This window comes from Pseudophryne corroboree, chromosome 6 (assembly GCF_028390025.1).
Source record: "Pseudophryne corroboree isolate aPseCor3 chromosome 6, aPseCor3.hap2, whole genome shotgun sequence".
Taxonomy (NCBI): Eukaryota; Metazoa; Chordata; class Amphibia; order Anura; family Myobatrachidae; genus Pseudophryne; species Pseudophryne corroboree.
The window spans coordinates 39,605,300-39,632,725 of record NC_086449.1 but is presented as its reverse complement, the minus strand read 5'-3'; the positions used below and the strand labels follow the sequence as shown (position 1 = coordinate 39,632,725).

General features: G+C 52.0%; 1 protein-coding gene across 2 annotated transcripts in view; it reads right to left on the bottom strand.

Annotated features, from left to right (window-relative positions):
- Positions 1 to 26,961, bottom strand: part of CTC1 (CST telomere replication complex component 1) — a 32,582-nt gene extending 5,621 nt beyond the window's left edge. The window contains exons 1-12 of one of the 2 annotated variants that reach the window (XM_063930881.1): positions 26,678 to 26,961; positions 23,556 to 23,698; positions 22,945 to 23,191; positions 22,411 to 22,616; positions 3,374 to 3,509; positions 2,902 to 3,186; positions 2,466 to 2,594; positions 2,155 to 2,381; positions 1,611 to 1,785; positions 1,370 to 1,522; positions 1,010 to 1,118; positions 11 to 92 (exon numbers count right to left, since the gene is read on the bottom strand). In XM_063930881.1, the coding sequence (XP_063786951.1) occupies positions 11 to 92; positions 1,010 to 1,118; positions 1,370 to 1,522; positions 1,611 to 1,785; positions 2,155 to 2,381; positions 2,466 to 2,594; positions 2,902 to 3,186; positions 3,374 to 3,509; positions 22,411 to 22,616; positions 22,945 to 23,191; positions 23,556 to 23,698; positions 26,678 to 26,707 (1,922 nt within the window). In that variant the 5' untranslated portion in view covers positions 26,708 to 26,961. The remainder of the gene's footprint in view (positions 1 to 10; positions 93 to 1,009; positions 1,119 to 1,369; positions 1,523 to 1,610; positions 1,786 to 2,154; positions 2,382 to 2,465; positions 2,595 to 2,901; positions 3,187 to 3,373; positions 3,510 to 22,410; positions 22,617 to 22,944; positions 23,192 to 23,555; positions 23,699 to 26,677) is intronic. The other variant, XM_063930880.1, reaches the window with a different exon arrangement.
- Between the last annotated feature and the right edge of the window lie 465 nt (positions 26,962 to 27,426).

The following is a 27,426-nucleotide window of genomic DNA, read 5'->3' as shown; positions in this document are numbered from 1 at the left end:
AGGCAGTTACTTGCTGTGAGGATCCTCTCTGGTCTCCTTGTTCCGGATGCTTTCCGTCACCAGCTGATACTGGCGCACCTCTAGGACGCAGCCTAGGAGAGAAATATTAGGAAGGATTGTTTCTAGGGGAGCTAAATTATCAACCAGTACAGCGCGGGCACCCGGAGGTGGGGGGGGGATAGGAGGGCTGGCTACTCAATACGAAGGGGACCAGGAGGGCTGGTAGCTCATTACCAGGGGGGGAGAGGGAACAGGAGGGCTGGCTGCTCATTACCAAGGGGACCAGGAGGGCTGGCTGCTCATTACCAGGGGGGGAACAGGAGGGCTGGTTGCTCATTACCAGAGGGGACCAGGAGGGCTGGTTGCTCATTACCAGAGGGGAACAGGAGAGCTGGCTGCTCATTACAAGGGGGAACGGGAGGGCTGGCTGCTCATTACCAGGGGGGGAACAGGAGGGCTGGCTGCTCATTACCAGGGGGGAACAGGAGGGCTGGCTGCTCATTACCAGGGGGGAACAGGAGGGCTGGCTGCTCATTACCAGGGGGGAACAGGAGGGCTGGCTGCTTATTACCAGGGGGGAACAGGAGGGTTGGCTGCTCATTACCAGGGGAGAACAGGAGGGCTGGCTGCTTATTACCAGGGGGGAACAGGAGGGCTGGTCGCTCATTACCCGGGGGGGAACAGGAGGGCTGGCTGCTTATTACCAGGGGGGAACAGGAGGGCTGGCTGCTCATTACCAGGGGGGAACAGGAGGGCTGGACGCTCATTACCCGGGGGGAACAGGAGGGCTGGCTGCTTATTACCAGGGGGGAACAGGAGGGCTGGCTGCTCATTACCCGGGGGGAACAGGAGGGCTGGCTGCTCATTACCTGGGGGGAACAGGAGGGCTGGCTGCTCATTACCCGGGGGGAACAGGAGGGCTGGCTGCTCATTACCCGGGGGGAACAGGAGGGATGGCTGCTCATTACCATTGATAATGAATCCTGAACAGTAGTGAATAGTAACTCACCTAACCAGGCGATAGGTGGGCATGGCAGGATCAGGCAGGTCAGAGTAGACAACTGGTCCTTTAATTGGAGTGATCCTGAGGAGGAAACATGAAGCACACCAAGGAGGACCTGTGGCAGAGACATGTTACATATAGACAACACGTTCCTCCTTCACCTTTGCGTGTGCTACTGCAGGCAGTACAGTGCTGGTCAGTATCTATAACTACAGGCCAATGATCACCTACTACTGAAGGGCCAGTAGCGACATGGAAGCTGCGCGCTATAGAAAGAGCTTTAGAAACCAACATATGTCCAGAAGACGGACAACGTTACACAGGACCCCACTCAAATAACACCAGGGTTAATACGCCGGGACTCACATGAGGGGAGGACAGGTCTTCAGACCGCAGAGAGTAATGGGACCAGTGGAGACTGTGATTAGATTCCTCGCTCTGGAGATACTGTGAGGTAGAGACTAGAGAGGGGATATGACAGAGATGAGGGAGACACCAGGGAGGAGAGAGGGGAGAGTACTGAGGAAGAGGAGGAAAAAAGTGACATCGTCATTAGATCATGGACACCACACGTTACCCATTACCCCCCCCCCCCCAGGTCTCTTACCTCCCGCAGAGGACAGTCATGAGTGTCTGCTAGCATCTCTTCCTGCAGGTCCCTCTCACGCCTCCCATTTGTAAAGGAGGAGAGCGTAGGGTGCAAGAGATTCTCTGTGAGGCCCTGAGCACCAGAACCTAGGGACTGTCCAAGACAGCGCCGTCTGACGAGACGAGGACACAGCCTAAAGGACCAGTAAAAATAGGTCTGTAACATGTTTTGGCACCTCCATACTGACTACTACACGTATAGCGGTCTACACCATCCACACTAAGGAGTCTATTTACTAAGCCTTGGAGAGAGATAAAGTACCAGCCAATCAGTTTCTGTCATTTTTTAACCACAGCCAGTGGCATGGTAGATAGGAGCTGATTGGCCGGTACTTTATCCCTCTTGAAGGTTTGATACACCTCCCCCTTTGCCTTTCCCGTGCTCTATCCAAGAGAACCTTCTCCACCTTTATAGGATCCCTCATATGTATCCTTCCTGATATTATCCCCCCAATCCAGAACGTCCCCTCTCCCCACACACCACCACCACCACCGGAGCTTACTTCTCATGAACCTTCTCCACGGTATCGCACACCCACAGATACTCCGGAAGCCTCAGCCGGTAGTGGAAGAGAAGGTGGAGATGAACATTACTGGTTCCAGAAACAGAAGAACATGGAGTGCTGAGACGTGAGAAGTGGCGGATCGTGACCCTACTTCTCAGACAGCATGAGACCACAAGCGTGGGAAAGAGAGGGCTGGGAGACTGCTGAAGGTGAGCATCAAATACCTGCGAGAGATAGAAAGTGAGCGGTGCCAAGTCCCCATGAAAGGACAGCAGGCGGGAACGTAACCCTGGGACCCCAGCTCTCACCTCCACTCTGGCTCCCGTCCTCATTCCTCTCCCACCGTTCCGTAGCTGTGTGTACGCTGTGCACAGGACCACTGCCCCATCCAGCTCATAGAGACCGGCATGAGCGTCCCGGAGGCGCGTTATCACCCCCTAGGGGAGAAGAAGGACAGCGAGCATGGTGGAAGTTATCTGACCAGGACACGACTGGAGAACGTGTTTGTACTGTCGGTCTTATGCACCTACCTGCTAGTCTGTCCCACAATGCACTTATCTGCTAGGTAGTCCCGTCACATACCTACCTACTAGTCTTTGTCGTGGTGCCCCTACCTGCTGTTCTCTCCCGTCAAGCCTGCCCACGTAATCTGTATAGTGTCCCGAGATCTGCACTAGGTGTTACGGAGATGTTGCCTGGCTCCCCTTACTGTGGACAATGATAGCGATCACCCGGTCTCCTCACCTGGTAGGTTAAAGTCTTGGACTCCTTGTGGTGTCTCTGTCTGTCTGTCTCCTGGGGTAGTCTGAAGTCCACGTATTCCTCACTGGGAGCCGTCAGGTCTTCTGACCCCTCACTCGTTGGGTCAGAGGCAGGTGAGGAAAGTGGAGAACGACAAAGAAGGTGGGAAGAGGAGGTCACAGCGAAAATGTGCTGAGAGGAGCCATGCAGAGAGGACACAGAGAGAGAGGTCACTTCGTACGTGTCACCAACATGGAGAGCGTGGTACCATGAGAGCTTAGATGGAACCTGCGAAAATGTAATAATTAAAACAGCGACACGCATTGGAAAGAGATGAATGTCTGTCCCTCCCCCTGCAGGGTGACACAGTTACACAGACAGAATTGGGCTATGAGCCTGCCCCTCCCCCTGCAGGGTGATCCAGACAGAAGGGGCCTACAAGCCGGTCCTTTCCCCTGCAGGGTGACACACTCACCTGAACGATGACGGGAACAGACTTTTTTGTATCTTGAAGGTTGAAGGAAAAGAACGTTTTGCTCCGGATCTGGACAAGTGATGTGACCGATAACAGACGTCCGGTAACTGAAACACGGAATCCCCGAGGGTGGGACCTGGGAGAACAGAGGGGTAACATGAAGAGTGATGTCGGTATAAAGTGTCGCAGGAATGGAACAAAAAGGTAAGAAAATAGGATTTTGATACCTACCGGTAAATCCTTTTCTCTTAGTCCGTACAGGATGCTGGGGATGCTTCAAGAACCATGGGGTATAGACGGGATCCGCAGGAGACATGGGCACTTTAAGACTTTAAAAGGGGTGTGAACTGGCTCCTCCCTCTATGCCCTCCTCCAGACTCCAGTTATAGGAACTGTGCCCAGGGAGACGGACATTTCGAGGAAAGAATTTATTGTTAAACCACGGTGAGCATTTTACCAGCTCACACCTCCAGTATGCCGCAGAACGTGGCATTCAATAGAATACCAGCCGACGGCATGAATAATATGCAGCAATACGCTGACATAAAACGTAACACAACCTATGTGTGTAAACACAACCAGTAACAGCATAACGCATGATATGGCCTGAATATCGTCAGCAACGGGCTGACTTAAACACAACACACCATGTGTGTAAACATACCAAATGACTGCAGATACAGTACGCACTGGGACGGGCGCCTAGCATCCTCTACGGACTAAGAAAAAAGGATTTATTGGTAGGTATCAAAATCCTATTTTCTCATACGTCCTAGAGGATGCTGGGGATGCCTCAAGAACCATGGGGTTTATACCAAAGCTCTAGAACGGGCGGGAGAGTGCGGATGACTCTGCAGCACCGATTGACCAAACAAGAGGTCCTCCTCAGCCAGGGTATCAAACTTGTAAACTTCGCGAAGGTTTTTGATCCCGACCAAATAGCAGCTCGGCAAAACTGTAAAGCCGAGACCCCTCGGCAGCCGCCCAGGATGAGCCCACCTTTCTGGTAGAATGGGCTTTCACCGATATCGGTAACGGCAATCCCGCCGTAGAATGAGCCTGCTGAATCATATTACAGATCCAGCGTGCAATAGTCTACTTGGAAGCAGGAGCCCCAATCTTGTTGGGAGCCCACAGGACAACAGAGCCTCTGTTTTCCTAACCTGAGCCGTTTTGGCGACATAGATTGTCAAAGCTCTGACCACATCGAGAAACTTCGATTCCGCCAAGGCGTCAGTAGCCACTGGCACCACAATAGGCTGGTTTACGTGAAACGAAGAAACCACTTTTGGCAGAAATTGCTGACGAGTTCTCAACTCCGCTCTATCTGCATGGAAGGTTAAATAGGGGCTTTTGTGAGACAAAGCCACCAATTCAGACACCCGCCTTGCAGATGCCAAGGCCAACAGCATGACCACTTTTCCAAGTAAGGAATTTCACTTAACCTTACACAATGGTTCAAACCAATGAGATTGAAGGAATTGCAACAACACGTAAGATCTCACGGTGCCACAGGGGGCACAAAGGGAGGTTGGATGTGCAGCACGCCCTTCACGAAGGTCTGAACTTCTGGAAGGGAGGCCAGTTCTTTCTGAAAGAAAAGAAATAAGGCCGAAATATGTACACTAATGGAGCCAAACTTTAGATCCGCATCCACACCTGCTTGCAAAAAATGGCGCAGGCGCAACCGCCCCATCTGAAATATTTTCGTTGGAGCTATCCTGGATTCACACCAACACATATATTTCCTCCAAATACGGTGGGAAAGCATCGCCGTTACTTCTTTTTTAGCCTGAAGCAGTGTGGGAATGACTCCACTGGGAAAACCCTTTCGGGCTAGGATATGGCATTCAATCGCCATGCCGTCAAACGCAGCCGCGGTAAGTCTTGATACACGCACGGCCCTTGCTGTAACAGGTCCTCTCGTAGAGGAAGAGGCCAGGGATCTTCGATGAGTAATTCTTGAAGATCTGGATAGCAAGCCCTCCTTGGCCCCTCCGGAACAATGAAGATCGCCTGAACCTTTGTTCTTCTTATGATCTTTATCCCTTCGGAAACAGTGGAAATGGAGGGAACACATAGACCGACTGAAAACACCCACGGTGTCACCAGGGCGTCCATTGCTATTGCTTGAGGGTCCCATGACCTGGGACCATATCTCTGAAGCTTCTTGTTGAGGCGAGACGCCATCATGTCTATTTGAGGAATTCCCCAAAGACTTGTCACTTTTGTGAAAACCACTTGATGAAGACCCCACTCTCCTGGATGGAGATCGTGTCTGCTGAGGAAGTCTGATTCCCAGTTGTCTACACCCGGAATTAAGACCGTTAGTAGATCGCGTACATGCCTTTCCGCCCAGCGGAAAACTCTTGTTGCTTCTGCCATTGCTGCTTTGTTCTTCGTTCCGCCCTAGCGGTTTACTTACGCCGCTGCTAAGTTGTCCGACTGAATTAAGACGGGCAGATCGCGAAGAAGCTGTTCCGCTTGCAGACAGCCATTGTAAATAGCCCTTAATTCCAGAATGCTTATTGCAGACAAGCTTCCCGGCTTGACCTTTTTCCCTGGAAAATTCTTCCCCTGGAAAGACTGCTCCCCAGCCTCGGAGACTTGTATCCATGGACACCAGGATCTAATCCTGGATCCCGAACCTTCGTCCCTCTAGGAGGTGAGAACTGTGCAGCCACCACAGGAGAGATATTCTGGTTCTGGAACATAGGATTACTTTCCGGTGCATGTGCAGGTTAGACCCGGACCACATGTCCAACTGGTCCCGCTAAAACCACTCTGGCATTTAACCTGCTCACCGAATGGCCTCGTAGGCTGTAACAAACTTCTTCATCAACGTATTGATGGATTTACACTGTTGCAAATTTGATCCGACTCTGGATCCTCAGATCTCGTTCCACTGGAAAAACCAAACTCTCAACAGTTCTGTACCTAACCTTATTCCCAACTCCGACATCCGTGTCATTGGGATCCACAGTGATTCTGGCAAGTTCAGGAGCCAACCACTGTGTTGAAGAACTGTCAGAGAGAAAACAACGATTTGTACCACTTGTTTCTTGACCTCGCCGTAGTCAGGAGAGCGTCCCAGTACAGAATAATAATGGCTCTTACTATTGAAGGAAAACCATCATACTGCCATCACTCCGGTGAAATGGCAATGACAATCCTGAATACCAAACCCAGGTAAGCTTAATGCGGAAGAAACCGCACTTAAACCCTCTTTCTTGGGGGCGTGGCCACGGCGGCAAGGGACTAGGCAGCAGGATCGAGGAGCTCCCTGGATATTAATCCTGTATCGATCCTGGGGCTCCTTTTTGTGGTCTTCTCTGGACTCCTCTCCTGTCTGGCGACACTGGGGAGGCGGCAGGCACCGTTGTGGACCCGTGTGAGTGTCCCCGGCTCGCGCCAGCGGCCGCCCGGACTCCGGGCCTAGGTCACAATTCAGTCCCCGGCCTCAATTTTGGAGCTCCGCCGGGCGCGTGCGCGCGCGCACACGATCGCGCACCCGAGGCGGCCACAGCGGCCAGTGGCACCGGAGGAACGCGGCACCCCACTTCTGCACCCCCAGGGCTCCACACATAAATGATCCTGCTCCCCTGAAGGCTGGTGCAGGGAGGGAAGAAGGGGAAGTCTGTGTGCTGGGCGGCCATTTTATTTCACTTACAGCTCCCTGTGTCTCTCCTCACAGCAGAGTGCAGGTTGGGAGAAGATTGTACTGGGCTGGAGGATTAGTACTGGTCCCAGCTGCCCTGCCTATTGCTTATGCTGTTAGAATACCTTACACTGGACATATTTATTTATACCACTGGACTCCTCTGATCCCCCTTCTCCCTTCAATATAACAGCTGGCTATCCCAGTGCCTGGCGTGCTGCGGATACTGCATTTACCACCCACTGCTATACATCTTGACACTGAATATCGGGACTCTGAGTATTGCTAGGCCTTGATACGATGGTGAGGGGCGGCCAGAGTGCGGCCGCGGCTAAACTGGAGAAGTTTGCTCGACAGCCTGCAACCCAGTCGACGCAGTCATCTCCTAAGCTCTCCCCCCGCCAGAATGGATCCCTCGGCCGGGGCCGACTCAGGGGCGAATACACAGCCATCTGCTCCTTCCATCCAGCAGGTCCTGGAGGCCATAGCGGCCAGTGAACAGCGTCTGTCAGACAAGATGGAGAGGGTGCAGTGTGATTCGTCACTGCTGCGACAGGACGTCCAACGAGTGCGGGAGAGGGTGGGCGAAACGGAGACAAGGGTCTCCAACTTGGAAGACCTCAGCGGCCCTTTGCAACGATCGGTGTCTGCAGTTACACAACAAGTCACAACAATGCAAACCAAACTCCTGGACATGGAGGGCAGACTCCGCAGAAATAACGTGAGGTTCGTTGGCCTCCCCGAAAAGGAAGAGGGGGCACACCACGAAGATTTCTTGGAGTCCTGGCTAAAAGAGGTATACGGTGCTGAATCCTTTACCTCTCAGTTTGCAGTGGAGCGGGCTCACCGCGTGCCCTTCCGGCCTTTACCCCCAGGCGCCCCACCACGAACTTTTATAGCAAAATTCCTGCACTACAAGGACCGGGACTCTGTCCTGCGCCTGGGACGCGTGAAGGGCCCCCTGATCCGGAATGGAATCTGGGTGTCGGCATTTCCGGACTTTGCAGCGGACGTTCAAAAAGACCGGGCCCAGTTTCTTCCCATTAAGCGACGCCTTCGTGACCTGAATCTATCCTACTCGATGCTGTTTCCCTCCAGGTTGCGTGTGGTGGCGGACGGGGAGACCAAATTCTTCAGCTCGCCCAGGGAGGCGGCTTCCTGGTTGGACAGATATGCTCCGGGGGTCCGCCAGCTGGCTCCAGACTGACATCGGGTCGCCCTCCTCTATGGGCCCACATTCCGCAAGTATAAGTCCAGGGAGCTTCCTCTCGTTTAGTGGTTCTGGACTTTGCTGAGAAGTGTTATAAACATATAAACGCATAAAGGTTTTGGTATTGGGGTTGTTTTGATCTGTACGCCTGGTACAGTGTTGCCGTAGGCTTTGGGATCTCCAGGGCTAAAGTTTGGTTAGGGATATGGGTATGCCACAGTTCGGGGAGGTATACGGGGTGGGGGGATGTTTGGGGGCCGCTGTTGGCCTCTCAGCAGTTTTTCTGTTATGTGTTTTGAATGTACGAAGCCTATATACTTGTTATTCAGAGGGTGTGGTGGGGTTGCACTGTTTTCTGGGGTTCGGCTTGGGGTCCGGGGCCTGCGGACGACATGATTACGTGAGCGGAGCGCTGGGTGGACGGGCGGTTGCTAGGAGTGTTGTGCCCCTGTTGATAACTTGGCCGACATGCCTCCCTTAAAAATGCTGGCGTGGAATGTCCGGGGCATCAACAACAAAGTTAAGCGATCCTTAGTATTTAAAATGATCAAGAAATATGGCCCGGATATCATTTGTTTAAGCGAAACCCACTTGGAGGGAAATAGGCTGTTGTCGCTCCGTAGGCCTTGGGTGGGGTGGGCGTATCATTCCTCGCACTCCTCTTATTCCCGAGGGGTGTCGGTAATGATAAAGAGGACTGTTCAGTTTGAGATGATCAGGGTAAATACAGATCCACACGGTAGATACGTGTTCATAGAATGTAAACTGTTTTCACGTAATTTTTTCCTATTGTCTGTGTATGTTCCCCCCCCGTTTTCATATGATGTCCTGCAAAAGGCCGCCTCATTTGTTGCCTCCTCCCCCCACACCCCTGTCATCTGCCTGGGGGACTTCAACACTGTGTTGGATGCCTCTTTGGATAGATGGAGGGCTCCTCGGGATCAAGGGGCGGCTTAATTTCATCTAGATCTAAATTCGCAGACTTTCTAGATAGTATGCAGTGGGTAGACGCCTGGAGGATTCGGAATCCTAATCTTCGGCAATACTCCTGTTATTCAGGTACACATGGCTCTTTTTCCAGAATCGACCTGGCCCTGGTCTCGCCTGGGCTTCTGCCTGGCGTGACGGATGTCCGTTACGAAGCACGGGGGGTGTCCGATCATTCACCCCTGGTGCTGTCAATAGATGGGGAATGTCAGAGGGGACAGTCATATTGGCGGCTGCATCCATCATGGCTGGCCCAGCTGGGTGATTGCCCGGATTTAGCGCCCACATGGGAGGGATTTTTTGCGGATAATGCGGGAACGGCCCCGGCCCCGGTTGTTTGGGATGCATTCAAAGCGTATTTGCGAGGTACATTGATTGGCAAAATTGCTGCCTGCAAGGTGGCTCGCAGGGCGACGGAAAGACAGCTTGAGACTGAGTGTAGGGATCTGGAGACGCGATACCTGACTGAGGGTACCCCTGCGCTGAAAACCCGCTGGCTGGTGGCTCAGGAGGCCTGGCTGGCTCACCTTTCAGACAAAAATGCACGTTCCCTCTTGTTTAGGGCCACTAACATCTATATGCAGGCGGACAGACCAGGTAGTTTGATGGCCCACTTAGTGCATTATGACCGACCTGGGACCACGATAGCGCAGCTGCTTGACTCCGACGGCTCCACGGTAGATAACACCCCTGACATCGCACAGATGTTCCTCAGCTACTTTAGGGAGGTATATGATAGTCGACTGACATGTTCAACGGAGGACTTAGACCTATACCTGACAAATATTCCCCTTTCCAAACTCTCCCCTGAGGCTAGGGACGCCTTGGACGCGCCTCTGACCCTGGAGGAGGTGACGTCGGCGGTGGCGGTGTCTCCTAGTGGTAAATCCCCGGGTAGTGACGGTATTCCCACGGAACTATATAAACAATACATTGAGTTCTTTGGTCCTCAGCTGCTTGACACGTATGTTGATATGTTTGCCGCTAACAGCCTTCCTCCCTCAATGTCCGAGGCGATTCTCATAATGCTTCCAAAACCTGGTAAGGACCCCAAGCTGTTGGAGTCCTACAGGCCGATCTCCCTTATCCCCACCGATGCCAAGATCCTGGCGAAAATTCTTGCGGTCCGGCTCAACCTAGTAATTGAATCTATAATTCATCCGGATCAAACCGGCTTCATGCCTGGGAAATCCACATCCATTAATCTGCGCAGGCTGTACACTATTTTGCAGGCTCCTCATGACTTCCCCTCGGACGCGGCTGTGGTCTCACTGGATGCAGCCAAGGCATTTGACAGCGTTGAGTGGCCTTACCTGTGGGGAGTCGTGAGGAACATGGGCTTTGGCCCAAACTTTATACAATGGATCAAATTGCTATACCAGAATCCACGTGCCAGGGTCCTGGTGAACGGCTACATTTCCTCCTCCTTCCCTTTGACACGGGGCACCAGACAGGGATGCCCCCTCTCTCCTGCCCTGTTTGCCATAGCCATAGAGCCCCTGGCTTGCTTGATCAGATCGCACCCGGACATTGGGGGAATAGATACGGGTTCCTGCACTGATAAAATAGCCCTTTATGTGGATGACTTGCTGTTATTCCTTCGAGACTACGCGGTGGAGATGCCCACTGCGTTGCGGGTCATTGAGACCTTTGGTGGGTATTCGGGTCTCCGCATAAACTGGTCCAAATCGTTTATTATGCCCATTATAGGCTCCCTCCCCCAGGTTCCGAAAATATCCCTACCGCTGTGTTGGACAGTCCAGTTTAAGTACCTCGGGATCCTAATTACCAACGACCCATCAGACTTTGTGCCCTTAAACCTTGACCCTCTTGTACAGACAGTAGTGCGCAAATCGAGAGCTTGGTGTAAGCTTCCGCTGACAATGACGGGCAGGGTCGGCCTCATTAAAATGGTAGTTTTGCCTAAACTATTGTATGTTCTCTTGCAGTCCCCTGTATACATCTTTCCAGCCTTCTTCAGGAAATTAAATAGTGTCCTGACGTCCTTGATATGGGCCAATAAAAGATCTAGAATAAAATTAACCACCCTTACCAGACAAAAAAGGGACGGCGGCTTGGCCTTGCCCCACTTCCAACTGTATTACTATGCTGCTCAGCTATCACATATCGGTATGTGGCTTCGAGGAGGGGACTGGACTGGGTTGGGCATTCCTTCGGTGCTATTACCCGGATCTTTCCCCGACACAGGTCCTGGTGGGGGGAAACCCTTCTAGATTCTCACCTCCTATTGTCTTTCAGGCTATGAAAATATGGCTAGCATTGAAGGGCCTGCTTGGGTACGAGGGTATGGACCCGGACACTCCCCTATGGCAATCCACATTGCTTAGCGAACTGGGGTCTCTAGAGGGCGGGGAGGTGCGGGCTCCATATTCGATAGTCTCACTGTCCCAGTTATATAGTGATGGTTCATTGAAATCGTTTCAGCAATTAAAGGAGGAGTTTGGACTCCCGAACTATCACTTATACAGATTTTTACAGCTCAGACACGCCTTGCAGGCGCAATTCGGAGATTCTCCCCCGGCGCTCCTCCCCTTCCCCATAAAAACATTTCTACATTCACTGGGTCGAGTCAAGGCGATTTCCTTCACCTACTCATACCTTCTTCAAACAATACATGCAGACCCGCTCTCGAATCTTCGGGAGAACTGGGAGTGTGACTTGGGTCCCATAGACGGGGAAGACTGGGAGGGCGCTCTGGGCAATCCGAGCCAGGTTACCAAATCGCTGCGGTTTCAGCAGATACAGCTTTTCATTCTGCATAGATCATACATGACGCCGAGTAGGCTGGCCAGATTTAGGTCTGATAGTGCTGATGTTTGCCCCAAGTGCGGGGCTGCCGGAGGCACATTCTGGCACCTCGTATGGGAATGCCCGTTGCTGCAGGTGTTCTGGGCTGGGGTCGGGTCGATTCTGGAACATACGGGGATACCGAGAGGTTTGCTGACCCCGAGATTTTGTATTTTGGGGGTGGGCGATTCTGACTCAGGGTCCCGATGGGAAAGCATGTATGCCCGCAGTGTGTGCGCTCTTGCAAAGGTGTGTATTGCGCGGACATGGATGGCCCCGCGTCCTCCCACGATACCTGCTTTCAAAAGTTTGGTAAACGATACCCTACTAAAAGAACGCTATGTATATATGAAATATAATGCCCTTACCAAATACGAGAAGATATGGTCTCCCTGGATCAATTCCACATACTCCTCCCTTGCCCTTCAGATTTAGAGGGCACCGGCTTCCGCTGCGGAGCGTTAATTGGGCCCTGGGGCGCTGGGCCGAGCCTTTACCTCCCCTTTAACGTAGTTGTTTAACTATCTAGCTGCCACACCGCACCATGCACACATTGGCTTGATTAGGCTTGAGTTTGTTTTAGAGGGTTCTGTTTGGGGGTAGTGGGGTTGTGGGCTATATAAAGCCTACTAGACGGGGTAATTACAATAAAGGTTTGGGGAGAAAATATCTAAAATGATAAGTATGGGAATCATGATTTGTTTACAGACTTCAGAAAATATGTATATTGTGGGAAGACAGCACGGGAAGAGCAATACGGGGAATGTCATTCGTATATGTATACCCTTGGAAAAACGTATGACTCTGAATATCGTGTAACTCTAATTGTGCTTCCCAGCATACACTGAAATGTCTGTATCTTTAATAAGCTGTTGAATAAAAAATTACTCTATTTAAAAAAAAAAAAAAAACCCCTCTTTCTTCTTTTACAGATTGGAGATCCCTGCCCTGAGAGATTCCATCTTGTAGTTCAACTTCTTAAGTAGAAATCTTTTTTGTGATTGTTCTGACCGAGCTGTCCGGGCTCAGAAGCACGAAAAAGCTTGAATAACAGCTTTTTTTTTTTTTTTTTTTTGTGTGACAGGGACAGCAGGACAATGTCCTGATCCTGACCTAATTCTTGTATGGCGTCGCATACTACCTCCCCGTCCAGAGGAGAATCGGTAAGATCTATTTGAAAAATCAGTGAGGGGAATCATCTGGAAACTCCAGTATGTCCCCCTTTGGACTCTAATCTTAACTCACTGGTCCATGTCCATTCCAGGACTGACTGAAGAGTATTAGACGTGTTCCCACCGGTGTGGGCTCCCGCAAGATAGACCCAGCGACATGCGGTGGATGTGGTAGAAACAGAGGACGATTTGTGCTTCTGCGAACTTGAAAAGGCTGCTGACCTCTTACCTTTTCACCTTCTTCTACCTGCAAAGAAGGGGAAAAAACGGTATCCAACCGGTCAAAATGACTGCATCCTATAAAAAATGCGTCACCAACCGTTGTGAGGGAACATAGCTCAAGAAGGTAGACTTACCAGTGGTATCTGCCGAGATCAACTTAACAAAGCCATCCCCAAACTAGGTTTCACCTTCATAGGGAAGATACTCCAGTACTTCTTGGAGTCAGCCTCAGCATTCCATTGGTGAATCCACAACGCCCTCCTAGCCGAGACCGCCATGGAATTGGCCCGCGAACCCAAGAGTCCCATACCTCTTGTAGTCGCACGGCAGTATGCTGCAATGTTCTAGATAAGACCCAACTTAAGGAGTATCCCATCTCTCCCCAGGGTAATTATATCGGATGCCAAGGTAACCGACCATTTCTGAATACAAGCACTTCCCCCTGCATATGTAATGCAAATATCATCAAAGCATATAATTAAAATATCACTTAACTTCCTGTATACAATGCTTTGTGACAGGGCCCCGTGCAGATCAGGGTTTGACTCTCACTTTATTCTATCCACGACGGGAAAAGAATAAACACTCGGACTCCTCGTGAGGATTTGAGATCATCTTGTCACGGCTGACCTAGAGCTTTATCAATAGAGCGACCAGCACATGAGAAGGAATAACTTTACTTCAGCATTCATTAGAAATTGTAATATGAATACACGTATACACACAAATATCTGTATAAATATATCTCACATAGATATTTTTGTCAGGAACATCAGGGTCCTTAGTGACGTTAATACGTTCCTAATGCGTATGAAACATGTACTGAATGCCGATTTTGTGGATCTGAACAGGGAACATCATGGTCGACATAAGAAATAGTATTCGTGTCGATATCAGGGAGTAGTAACTGGGCAAAATAACATTCTTGCGACCCCGAGGGGTCTGAGGGAAATAATAAGAATTTACTCACCGGTAATTCTATTTCTCGTAGTCCGTAGTGGATGCTGGGAACTCCGTAAGGACCATGGGGAATAGCGGCTCCGCAGGAGACTGGGCACAAAAGTAAAAGCTTTAGGACTACCTGGTGTGCACTGGCTCCTCCCCCTATGACCCTCCTCCAAGCCTCAGTTAGGATTCTGTGCCCGGACGAGCGTACACAATAAGGAAGGATTCATGAATCCCGGGTAAGACTCATACCAGCCACACCAATCACACCGTACAACCTGTGATCTGAACCCAGTTAACAGCATGATAACAGAGGAGCCTCTGAAAAGATGGCTCACAACAATAACCTGATTTTTGTAACAATAACTATGTACAAGTATTGCAGACAATCCGCACTTGGGATGGGCGCCCAGCATCCACTACGGACTACGAGAAATAGAATTATCGGTAAGTAAATTCTTATTTTCTCTGACGTCCTAGTGGATGCTGGGAACTCCGTAAGGACCATGGGGATTATACCAAAGCTCCCAAACGGGCGTGAGAGTGAGGATGACTCTGCAGCACCGAATGAGAGAACTCCAGGTCCTCCTCAGCCAGGGTATCAAATTTGTAGAATTTAGCAAACGTGTTTGCCCCTGACCAAGTAGCTGCTAGGCAAAGTTGTATAGCCGAGACCCCTCGGGCAGCCGCCCAAGATGAGCCCACCTTCCTTGTGGAATGGGCTTTTACAGATTTTGGCTGTGGCAGGCCTGCCACAGAATGTGCAAGCTGAATTGTGCTACAAATCCAACGAGCAATAGTCTGCTTAGAAGCAGGAGCACCCAGCTTGTTGGGTGCATACAGGATAAACAGCGAGTCAGATTTTCTGACTCCAGCCGTCCTGGAAACATATATTTTCAGGGCCCTGACTACGTCCAGCAACTTGGAGTCCTCCAAGTCCCTAGTAGCCGCAGGTACCACAATAGGCTGGTTCAAGTGAAACGCTGAAACCACCTTAGGGAGAAATTGAGGACGAGTCCTCAATTCTGCCCTGTCCGTATGAAAAATCAGGTAAGGGCTTTTATAGGATAAAGCCGCCAATTCTGAGACACGCCTGGCTGAAGCCAGGGCTAACAGCATTACCACTTTCCATGTGAGATATTTTAAGTCCACAGTGGAGAGTGGTTCAAACCAATGTGATTTTAGGAACCCCAAAACTACATTGAGATCCCAAGGTGCCACTGGAGGCACAAAAGGAGGCTGTATATGCAGCACCCCCTTGACAAACGTCTGAACTTCAGGAACTGAAGCCAGTTCTTTCTGGAAGAAAATCGACAGGGCCGAAATTTGAACCTTAATGGACCCTAATTTTAGGCCCATAGACAGTCCTGTTTGCAGGAAATGCAGGAAACGACCCAGTTGAAATTCCTCTGTAGGGGCCTTCCTGGCCTCGCACCACGCAACATATTTACGCCAAATACGGTGATAATGCTGTACGGTTACATCCTTCCTGGCTTTGATCAGGGTAGGGATGACTTCATCCGGAATGCCTTTTTCCTTCAGGATCCGGCGTTCAACCGCCATGCCGTCAAACGCAGCCGCGGTAAGTCTTGGAACAGACAGGGTCCCTGCTGGAGCAGGTCCTTTCTTAGAGGTAGAGGCCACGGGTCCTCTGTGAGCATCTCTTGAAGTTCCGGGTACCAAGTCCTTCTTGGCCAATCCGGAGCCACGAGTATAGTCCTTACTCCTCTCCTTCTTATGATTCTCAGTACCTTGGGTATGAGAGGCAGAGGAGGGAACACATACACTGACTGGTACACCCACGGTGTTACCAGAGCGTCCACAGCTATTGCCTGAGGGTCCCTTGACCTGGCGCAATACCTGTCTAGTTTTTTGTTGAGGCGGGACGCCATCATGTCCACCTTTGGTTTTTCCCAACGGTTCACAATCATGTGGAAGACTTCTGGGTGAAGTCCCCACTCCCCCGGGTGGAGGTCGTGTCTGCTGAGGAAGTCTGCTTCCCAGTTGTCCACTCCCGGAATGAACACTGCTGACAGTGCTATCACATGATTTTCCGCCCAGCGAAGAATCCTTGCAACTTCTGTCATTGCCCTCCTGCTTCTTGTGCCGCCCTGTCTGTTTACGTGGGCGACTGCCGTGATGTTGTCTGACTGGATCAGCACCGGCTGACCTTGAAGCAGAGGTCTTGCTAGGCTTAGAGCATTGTAGATGGCCCTTAGCTCCAAGATATTTATGTGAAGTGATGTCTCCAGGCTTGACCACAAGCCCTGGAAATTTCTTCCCTGTGTGACTGCTCCCCAGCCTCTCAGGCTGGCATCCGTGGTCACCAGGACCCAGTCCTGAATGCCGAATCTGCGGCCCTCTAGAAGATGAGCACTCTGCAACCACCACAGGAGAGACACCCTTGTCCTTGGTGACAAGATTATCCGCTGATGCATCTGAAGATGCGACCCGGACCATTTGTCTAGCAGATCCCACTGGAAGGTTCTTGCGTGGAATCTGCCGAATGGGATTGCTTCGCAAGAAGCCACCATCTTTCCCAGGACCCTTGTGCATTGATGCACTGAGACTTGGCCTGGTTTTAGGAGATTTCTGACTAGTTCGGATAACTCCCTGGCTTTCTCCTCCGGGAGAAACACCTTTTTCTGGAATGTGTCCAGGATCATCCCTAGAAATAGAAGTCGTGTCGTCGGGATCAGCTGCGATTTCGGAATATTGAGAATCCAACCGTGCTGGCGCAGCACTATCTGAGATAGTGCTACTCCGACTTCCAACTGTTCCCTGGATCTTGCCCTTATCAGGAGATCGTCCAAGTAGGGGATAACTAAAACTCCCTTCTTTCGAAGGAGTATCATCATTTCGGCCATTACCTTGGTAAAGACCCGGGGTGCCGTGGACAATCCAAACGGCAGCGTTTGAAACTGATAGTGACAGTTCTGTACCACAAACCTGAGGTACCCTTGGTGAGAAGGGTAAATTGGGACATGTAGGTAAGCATCTTTGATGTCCAGAGACACCATATAGTCCCCTTCTTCCAGGTTTGCAATCACTGCTCTGAGTGACTCCATCTTGAATTTGAACCTTTGTATGTAAGTGTTCAAGGATTTTAGGTTTAAAATTGGTCTCACCGAGCCGTCCGGCTTCGGTACCACAAATAGTGTGGAATAGTACCCCTTTCCCTGTTGTAGGAGGGGTACCTTGATTATCACCTGCTGGGAATACAGCTTGTGAATGGCTTCCAATACTGCCTCCCTGTCTGAGGGAGACGTCGGTAAAGCAGACTTTAGAAAACGGCGAGGGGGAGACGTCTCGAATTCCAATTTGTACCCCTGAGATACCACCTGAAGGAACCAGGGGTCCACTTGCGAGTGGGCACACTGCGCACTGAACTTCTTGAGACGGGCCCCCACCGTGCCTGAGTCCGCTTGTAAAGCCCCAGCGTCATGCTGAGGACTTTGCGGAGGTGGGAGAGGGCTTTTGTTCCTGGGAACTGGCTGTTTGTTGCAGCCTTTTTCCTCTCCCTCTGCCACGGGGCAGAAATGAGGCGCCTTTTGCCCGCTTACCCTTATGGGGCCGAAAGGACTGCGCCTGATAATACGGTGTCTTCTTAGGTTGAGAAGCTACCTGGGGTAAAAATGTGGATTTTCCAGCAGTTGCCGTGGCTACCAGGTCTGATAGACCTACCCCAAATAACTCCTCCCCCTTATAAGGCAATACTTCCATGTGCCTTTTAGAATCCGCATCACCTGACCACTGCCGCGTCCATAAACCTCTTCTTGCAGAAATGGACAGCGCGCTAACTCTTGATGCCAGTCGGCAAATATCCCTCTGTGCATCACGCATATATAGAAATGCATCCTTCAAATGCTCTATAGTCAGTAATATACTGTCCCTATCTAGGGTATCAATATTTTCAGTCAGGGAATCCGACCACGCCACCCCAGCACTGCACATCCAGGCTGAGGCGATTGCTGGTCGCAGTATAACACCCGTGTGAGTGTATATACATTTTAGGATATTCTCCAGCTTTCTATCGGCAGGTTCCTTAAGGGCGGCCGTATCAGGAGAGGGTAGTGCTACCTGTTTAGACAAACGTGTGAGCGCTTTATCCACCCTAGGGGGTGTTTCCCAACGTGCCCTATCCTCTGGCGGGAAAGGGTACGATGCTAATAACCTTTTAGGAATTATCCGTTTTTTATCGGGGGAAACCCACGCCTCATCACACACTTCATTTAATTCCTCGGATACAGGAAAAACTACAGGCAGTTTTTTCTCACCAAACATAATACCCTTTTTAGTGGTACTTGTATTATCAGAGATATGCAATACATTTTTCATTGCTTCAATCATGTAACGTGTGGCCCTAGTGGAAGTCACGTTTGTCTCCTCATCATCGACACTGGAGTCAGTATCCGTGTCTGTGTCTGCCATTTGAGGTAACGGGCGTTTTAAAGCCCCTGATGGCGTTTGAGACCCCTGGACAGGCACAAGCTGAGTAGCCGGCTGTCTCATGTCGTCAACTGTCTGTCGTAAAGAGCTGACACTGTCACGCAATTCCTTCCATAAGCTCATCCACTCAGGTGTCGACTCCCTAGGGGGTGACAACTCTATAATAGGCAATTGCTCCGCCTCCATCTCATTTTCCTCCTCAAACATGTCGACACAATCGTACCGACACACAGCACACACACAGGGAATGCTCTGATAGAGGACAGGACCCCACTAGCCTTTGGGGAGACAGAGGGAGAGTATGCCAGCATACACCAGAGCGCTATATATAGACAGGAATACCACTATAAAATGTGCTTTTCCTTTATAGCTGCTGTTAGTATCAAAACTGCGCCAAATTAGTGCCCCCCTCTCTTTTTTACCCTTTTCTGTAGTGCAGGACTGCAGGGGAGAGTCAGGGAGACGTCCTTCCAGCGGAGCTGTGATGGAAAATGGCGCCCGTGTGCTGAGGAGATAGGCTCCGCCCCCTTCTCGGCGGCCTTTTCTCCCGCTTTTTTGGTGAGTTCTGGCAGGGGTTAAAATACATCCATATAGCCCTGGGGGTTATATGTGGTGTATTTATGCCAGCCAAGGTGTTTACATTGCTGCTCAGGGCGCCCCCCCCTAGCGCCCTGCACCCTCAGTGACCGAAGTGTGAAGTGTGCCTGAGTAACAATGGCGCACAGCTGCAGTGCTGTGCGCTACCTTGTTGAAGACTGATGTCTTCTGCCGCCGATTTTTCCGGACCTCTTCTTGCTTCTGGCTCTGTAAGGGGGCCGGCGGCGCGGCTCTGGGACCGAGCTCCGAGGCTGGGCCTGTGATCGTCCCTCTGGAGCTAATGTCCAGTAGCCTAAGAAGCCCAATCCACTCTGCACGCAGGTGAGTTCGCTTCTTCTCCCCTTAGTCCCTCGATGCAGTGAGCCTTTTGCTAGCAGGTCTCACTGAAAATAAAAAACCTAAAACTAAACTTTCACTAAGAAGCTCAGGAGAGCCCCTAGTGTGCACCCTTCTCGGCCGGGCACAAAAATCTAACTGAGGCTTGGAGGAGGGTCATAGGGGGAGGAGCCAGTGCACACCAGGTAGTCCTAAAGCTTTTACTTTTGTGCCCAGTCTCCTGCGGAGCCGCTATTCCCCATGGTCCTTACGGAGTTCCCAGCATCCACTAGGACGTCAGAGAAATATTATTAATATTACGCCCTCCACTACGTCTGTGTTCGAGTCACAGATCTATGCAGCCGTACCATATATATATATATATATATATATATATATATATATATATATATATATATATACACACACATATACACAGGTATAGATTTCTGAAATGCATCACATTATCATGTCAATTTTTTTTTTACCCAGTCAGATTAGTCGGTGCCGACAGGGACACCCACACACACGCCTGTGTCTCCCATATAGTTTTCTCATTGGAAAGCATACATCTACTGACATGTTGACACTTATATACATGAACCAAGTACCATCAGACATTCCCATAGCCGTTTGTGGCAGAGCCCTCAGCCTCAGACATGCCGACTGTAAGGAATAGACCCAGTACTTTCTGTCAGGGAAACACAGCAGACGTTTTACCAGCTCTATTTACACCATATTCATAATACATATTGTACTAAACAACTGTGCCCCCCCCCCCCCCCGTTTTTCACTGTGACCTGTTCAGCAGTGCTTATTGGCAGGGCCAGCGTTTTTGAGGAGAAAATGGCGCTGGATCGAGCTGTGAGGGCTAAGCCACGCCCCCTTAATGGCGCGCTTAAGCCCCGCTATTTCCTATATATTTATACTGGCGGGGGTCTGTATTAGGTGCCCAGGCACTTAATATCTCTTTTGCCAGTTTTGATCTGATCACCCTTGTAGTGCCGCTTGTGTGTAGGAGCAGTGGCGCGCAGCGCGATACCTCAGAATCACAAAATCTTCTGCCGTCACTGAAGTCTTCTGTTCTTCCTTTACTCACCCGGCTTCTTTCTTCTGGCTCTGCAAAGGGGGTGACGGCGCGGCTCCGGGAACGAGCAGCTAGGCGTACCAAGTGATCAGACCCTCTGGAGCTAATGGTGTCCAGTAGCCTAAGAAGCAGAGCCTTTGAACTCAGAGAAGTAGGGCTGCTTCTCTCCCCTCAGTCCCACGATGCAGGGAGCCTGTTGCCAGCAGTACTCCCTGAAAATAAAAAACCTAACAGAAAGTCTTTTCCAAGAAACTCAGGAGAGCTCCTCAGTCCGTGACCAATCTCTCTGGGCACAGAATCTAACTGGAGTCTGGAGGAGGGGCATAGAGGGAGGAGCCAGTTCACACCACTTTTAAAGTCTTAATGTGCCCATGTCTCCTGCGGATCCAGTCTATACCCCATGGTTCTTGAAGCATCCCCAGCATCCTCTAGGACGTATGAGAAAGCAGAAATTGGAGAGTCGGAAAAGGAGGCAAGAGTGGGCAATGAACCGGGAAAGGCAGAAGGAGCAGGGGGAACCGGGAAAGGCAGAATGAGTAGTGGGAACCGGGAAAGGCAGAAGGAGCAGCGGGAACCGGGAAAGGCAGAAGGGGCAGGGGGGAACCAGGAAAGGCAGAAGGAGCAGGGGGAACCGGGAAAGGCAGAAGGGGCAGAGGGATCCGGGAAAGGCAGAAGGAGCAGGGAGAACCGGGAAAGGCAGAAGGGGCAGGTGGATCTGGGAAAGGCAGAAGGGGCAGGGGGAACCGGAAAAGGTAGAAGGAGCAGCGGGAACCGGGAAAGGCAGAAGGGGCAGGGAGAACCAGGAAAGGCAGAAGGGACAGGGAGATACGGGAAAGGCAGAAGGAGCAGGGAGAACCGGGAAAGTCAGAAGGGGCAGGTGGATCCGGGAAAGGCAGAAGGGGCAGGGGGAACCGGAAAAGGTAGAAGGGGCAGTGGGATCCAGGAAAGGCAGAAGGGGCAGGGAGAACCAGGAAAGGCAGAAGGGGCAGGGGGATCTGGGAAAGGCAGAAGGGGCAGGGAGAACCAGGAAAGGCAGAAGGGGCAGGGAGAACCAGGAAAGGCAGAAGGGGCAGGGAGAACCAGGAAAGGCAGAAGGGGCAGGGAGAACCAGGAAAGGCAGAAGGGGCAGGGAGAACCAGGAAAGGCAGAAGGGGCAGGGAGAACCGGGAAAGGCAGAAGGGGCAGGGGGATCTGGGAAAGGCAGAAGGGACAGGGAGATCCGGGAAAGGCAGAAGGGACAGGGGGGATCCGGGAAAGGCAGAAGGGACAGGGGGGATCCGGGAAAGGCAGAAGGGACAGGGGGATCCGGGAAAGGCAGAAGGGACAGGGGGATCCGGGAAAGGCAGAAGGGACAGGGGGATCCGGGAAAGGCAGAAGGGACAGGGGGATCCGGGAAAGGCAGAAAGGGAAGGGGGATCCGGGAAAGGCAGAAGGGGAAGGGGGAACCCAGGAAAGGTAGAAGGGGTATGTAGGGAGCAAACGAGGACAGCGGAAGATGATGTAGAAATGGGAAAGGCAATAAAAGGAAAGGAAAACAGCTGGATAGGAGAAGGCGGCAGAGGACACCGAGATTACATCTCCTATTACCTGTTCCCTAGGAGCTGAGAAGCACATTCTGGATTAACGGATGTGACACTGGCAGGACCTGGCACTTCTTGCCTGACCACAGATGGGGTAATAGGGATAGGGGGCGATAGCACCTCCACATAGCCCCCTCCGTGCTGTGTGGGAATGTAAGACCAGCACGGAAAAAGAACCAGGGACCCCAGCAAAGACAGATCAAACTGCACCATCTGCAAGAAAAGACAATGATTTAGTTGCCACAGTTAGCGCTGGGTATTACTGCCATCTAATGGCAACTGTGTGCATAGCAGTAATTATTAGTCACTGTGGCTGGTGCGGAGAGCAATAATGTGCTGTAACCCATAGCAACCAATCAGATGTCTTCTTAGAGTAGTCAGACTAATGAAAGGTGACGTCTAATTGGTTGTGTGCGTTACTAAAGAAGCTCTATTGTGGCCAGTGGGTGTTAGGTGGCTAGTGTTTGCATCCACCATGAGCTCTATGGATAGATCTGTATACTACAGTATATACAAAGCCGAGGGTGCGCACCAGTCTTACCTCACACGTTACACAGCCACTGGCGTCTCTGATATACAAGTTCCCATCATGCACTATATTGCCCCCTTGGAGGTAGTCCGATATGTATCCGACCAGGAGGAGATGGGCTCTTGGCAGGATGGGGTCTGTTCCCGTCATCTGCTCCGACCCCTCGAGGCTCCATCGCTGGAACTGCTCTGTGTCCCAGCCCAAGAGGGAGACGCAGGGGGAGCGCTGGAGGGCGAGGAGCTGCGATACTGGGGTGAAACTGGGTGAGAGGGGGAGATGAGAGAATGCAGATCACTGACCAATCACATTACAGTGCAGGAAGCAGCCAGCCCCGTGCGTATACTCCATGACCTGACGTCTAGGGATAGCCACCAAAATACCCACATTACCTCCAGGACCGCTGCATGGGGACCCTGCACCTCTAGGACTAATGATAGGCATTATGTACCTCTAGGACCGTTATTGGAGCCACTAGAGTAATGCATGACCGTTATTGGGTATACTGCACTTACTAAGGACATTACACCTGTAGGACTATTGCCGAGGACGCTGCACCACTAGGACGGTACACCTCTAGGACTAATGATGGGACTGATGCGCTGTAGGAGTGTAACTGGGAGTACCTGTAGCTGAGAGGCAGCTGTGGGCACAGCGTCCGGAGACATTTCACTATGCCGTCACAGATCTCTGGAGCCGCTCTGCCCCCGCTCTCCTCACACAGATTATCCAGGACATGTGTCTGCGCCACCCGGAGCCACGCCCGGACCTGTGTGACATGACAGGGAAAATCAGCACTGACAGTGACTGCATCACCTCCCCTGTGTCTGACACTGATTGTATCACCTCCCCTATGTCTGACACTGACACTGACTGTATCACACACCCCCTATGCTGGCACTGACACTGACTGTATCACACACCCCCTATGCTGGCACTGACACTGACTGTATCACACACCTCCTATGCTGGCACTGACACTGACTGTATCACCCCCCCCCTATGCTGGCACTGACACTGACTGTATCACACACACCCTATGCTGGCACTGACACTGACTGTATCACACCCCCCCTATGCTGGCACTGACTGTATCACACACCCCCTATGCTGGCACTGACACTGACTGTATCACACACACCCTATGCTGGCACTGACACTGACTGTATCACACACCCCCTATGCTGGCACTGACTGCATCAAACCCCCCCCCCCATGCCCGACATGGACTGTTTCACACACCTCCCCCCGCCCCCATGTTGGCACTGACACTGACTGTATCACACCTCCCATGCCTGACACTGACTGTATCACCCCCCACCATGCTGGCACTGACACTGACTGTATCACACCACCCATGCCCGACACTGACTGTATCACCCCCCCCCCCCCCCTCCTTCCACATGCTGGCACTTACTGTATCGCACACCCTCATGCCCAGCACTGACTGTATCACCATGACCACTCCCCTCGTGCCCAGCACTGACAATGACTGTATCAACCCCCCCCCACCCCCCACGCTGGCACTGACACTGACTGTATCACACCACCCATGCCCGACACCGCCCCCCCCCCCCCCCGCCCTTCCACATGCTGGCACTTACTGTATCACCCCCCCCCCCCCCCCCCATGCCCAGCACTGACACTGACTGTATCACACACCCCCATATCCAGCACTGACACTGACTGTATCACACCGCCACCTTGCCCATCACTGATTGTATCACCCCCCCCCCCCCCCCCTTCCACATGCTGGCACTTACTGTATCACACCCCCCCCATGCCCAGCACTGACACTGACTGTATCACACACCCCATTGCCCAGCACTGACACTGACTGTATCACACACCCCATTGCCCAGCACTGACACTGACTGTATCACACACCCCCATGCCCAGCACTGACACTGACTGTATCACACACCCCCATGCCCAGCACTGATTGTATCACCCCCCCCTTCCACATGCTGGCACTTACTGTATCACCCCCCCCCCCCCATGCCCAGCACTGACACTGACTGTATCACCCCCCCCCCCCCCCCCCCCATGCCCAGCACTGACACTGACTGTATCACACCCCCCCATGCCCAGCACGGACACTGACTGCATCCCCCCCCCCCATGCTGGCACTGACACTGACTGTATCACACCACCCATGCCCGACACTGACTGTATCACACAACCCCATGCCCAGCACTGACACTGACTGTATCACACCCCCCCATGCCCAGCACGGACACTGACTGCATCCCCCCCCCCATGTTGGCACTGACACTGACTGTATCACACCACCCATGCCCGACACTGACTGTATCACACAACCCCATGCCCAGCACTGACACTGACTGTATCACACAACCCCATGCCCAGCACTGACTGTATCACCCCCCCCCCCCCCATGCCCGGCACTGACACTGACTGTATCACACCACCCATGCCCGACACTGACACTGACTGTATCACACCACCCATGCCCGACACTGACACTGACTGTATCACACACCCCCATGCCCAGCACTGACACTGACTGTATCACACACCCCCATGCCCAGCACTGACACTGACTGTATCACACACCCCCATGCCCAGCACTGACACTGACTGTATCACACACCCCCATGCCCAGCACTGATTGTATCACCCCCCCCCCCTTCCCTTCCACATGCTGGCACTTACTGTATCACACCCCCCATGCCCAGCACTGACACTGACTGTATCACCCCCCCCCCCATGCCCAGCATTGACACTGACTGTTTCACACACCCCATTGCCCAGCACTGACACTGACTGTATCACACACCCCATTGCCCAGCACTGACACTGACTGTATCACACACCCCCATGCCCAGCACTGACACTGACTGTATCACACACCCCCATGCCCAGCACAGACACTGACTGTATCACACACCCCCATGCCCAGCACTGACACTGACTGTATCACACACCCCCATGCCCAGCACTGATTGTATCACCCCCCCCCCCCCCCTTCCACATGCTGGCACTTACTGTATCACACCCCCCATGCCCAGCACTGACACTGACTGTATCACCCCCCCCCCCCATGCCCAGCACTAACACTGACTGTATCACACACCCCCATGCCCAGCACGGACACTGACTGTATCCCCCCCCCCATGCTGGCACTGACACTGACTGTATCACACCACCCATGCCCGACACTGACTGTATCACACAACCCCATGCCCAGCACTGACACTGACTGTATCACCCCCCCCCCATGCCCAGCACTGACACTGACTGTATCACACAACCCCATGCCCAGCACTGACACTGACTGTATCACACAACCCCATGCCCAGCACTGACACTGACTGTATCACACACCCCCATGCCCAGCACTGACACTGACTGTATCACACAACCCCATGCCCAGCACTGACACTGACTGTATCACCCCCCCATGCTGGCACTGACACTGACTGTATCACACCACCCATGCCCGACACTGACTGTATCACACCACCCATGCCCGACACTGACACTGACTGTATCACACAACCCCATGCCCAGCACTGACACTGACTGTATCACACACCCCATGCCCAGCACTGACTGTATCACCCCCTTCCACATGCTGGCACTTACTGTATCACCCCCCCTCCCATGCCCAGCACTGACACTGACTGTATCACACAACCCCATGCCCAGCACTGACACTGACTGTATCACACAACCCCATGCCCAGCACTGACTGTATCACATCCCCCCCATGCCCAGCACTGACCTGGGCTCCAGGGGTCTCCTCTTTGTCCATGTCAGTCACCCAGACCTGTAGCACACACCTCCCATGGTTGATGCTAGATGCTGCCCTCACTCAGGTAGGAAGTTGTAGCGGAAGGAACTGGCAGAGGCACCGGGACGTGTGATGTACATGCGGAAGTGTGGCAGTCACAACGGCGGGTGTGATCCTGGCGCCATCTGGTGGCCACAAGGGGAGCGACACATATGTATCAGCCTGCACCGTGAGAGCTGTCTCGTCTCCTGGGCTGGCTGCCGCTGCTGCACGGACTGTGGAAGGGTAGTATGGGTATGGGACACTGACTGTGCTGCGTCATTAGCTCTGATACAGTAATATCCAAGTAAATATATATCATACTTGCCTACCTGACCCTCTCCATGAGGGAGAAAATGCTCTGTTCCTGGACTTTCCTGGTAATGTATGATTGCCATCACCTGTGGTGAGCTAGGTAATTGATAAGAAAGATGTTTCACCACAGGTGATGGCAATCATACATTACCAGGAAAGTCCAGGAACAGAGCGTTTTCTCCCGCATGCAGAGGGTCAGGTAGGCAAGTATGATATATACATATATATATATATATATATATATATATATATATATATATATACACACACACACAACACACACACACGTGACATCACCAAGGGAGGATAAATAGTGGCACTCAGGAGGCAGGTTAGCAGGTGCATAGGTAGGTCATGTTCACATTAGATAACATGACCTGTCTATG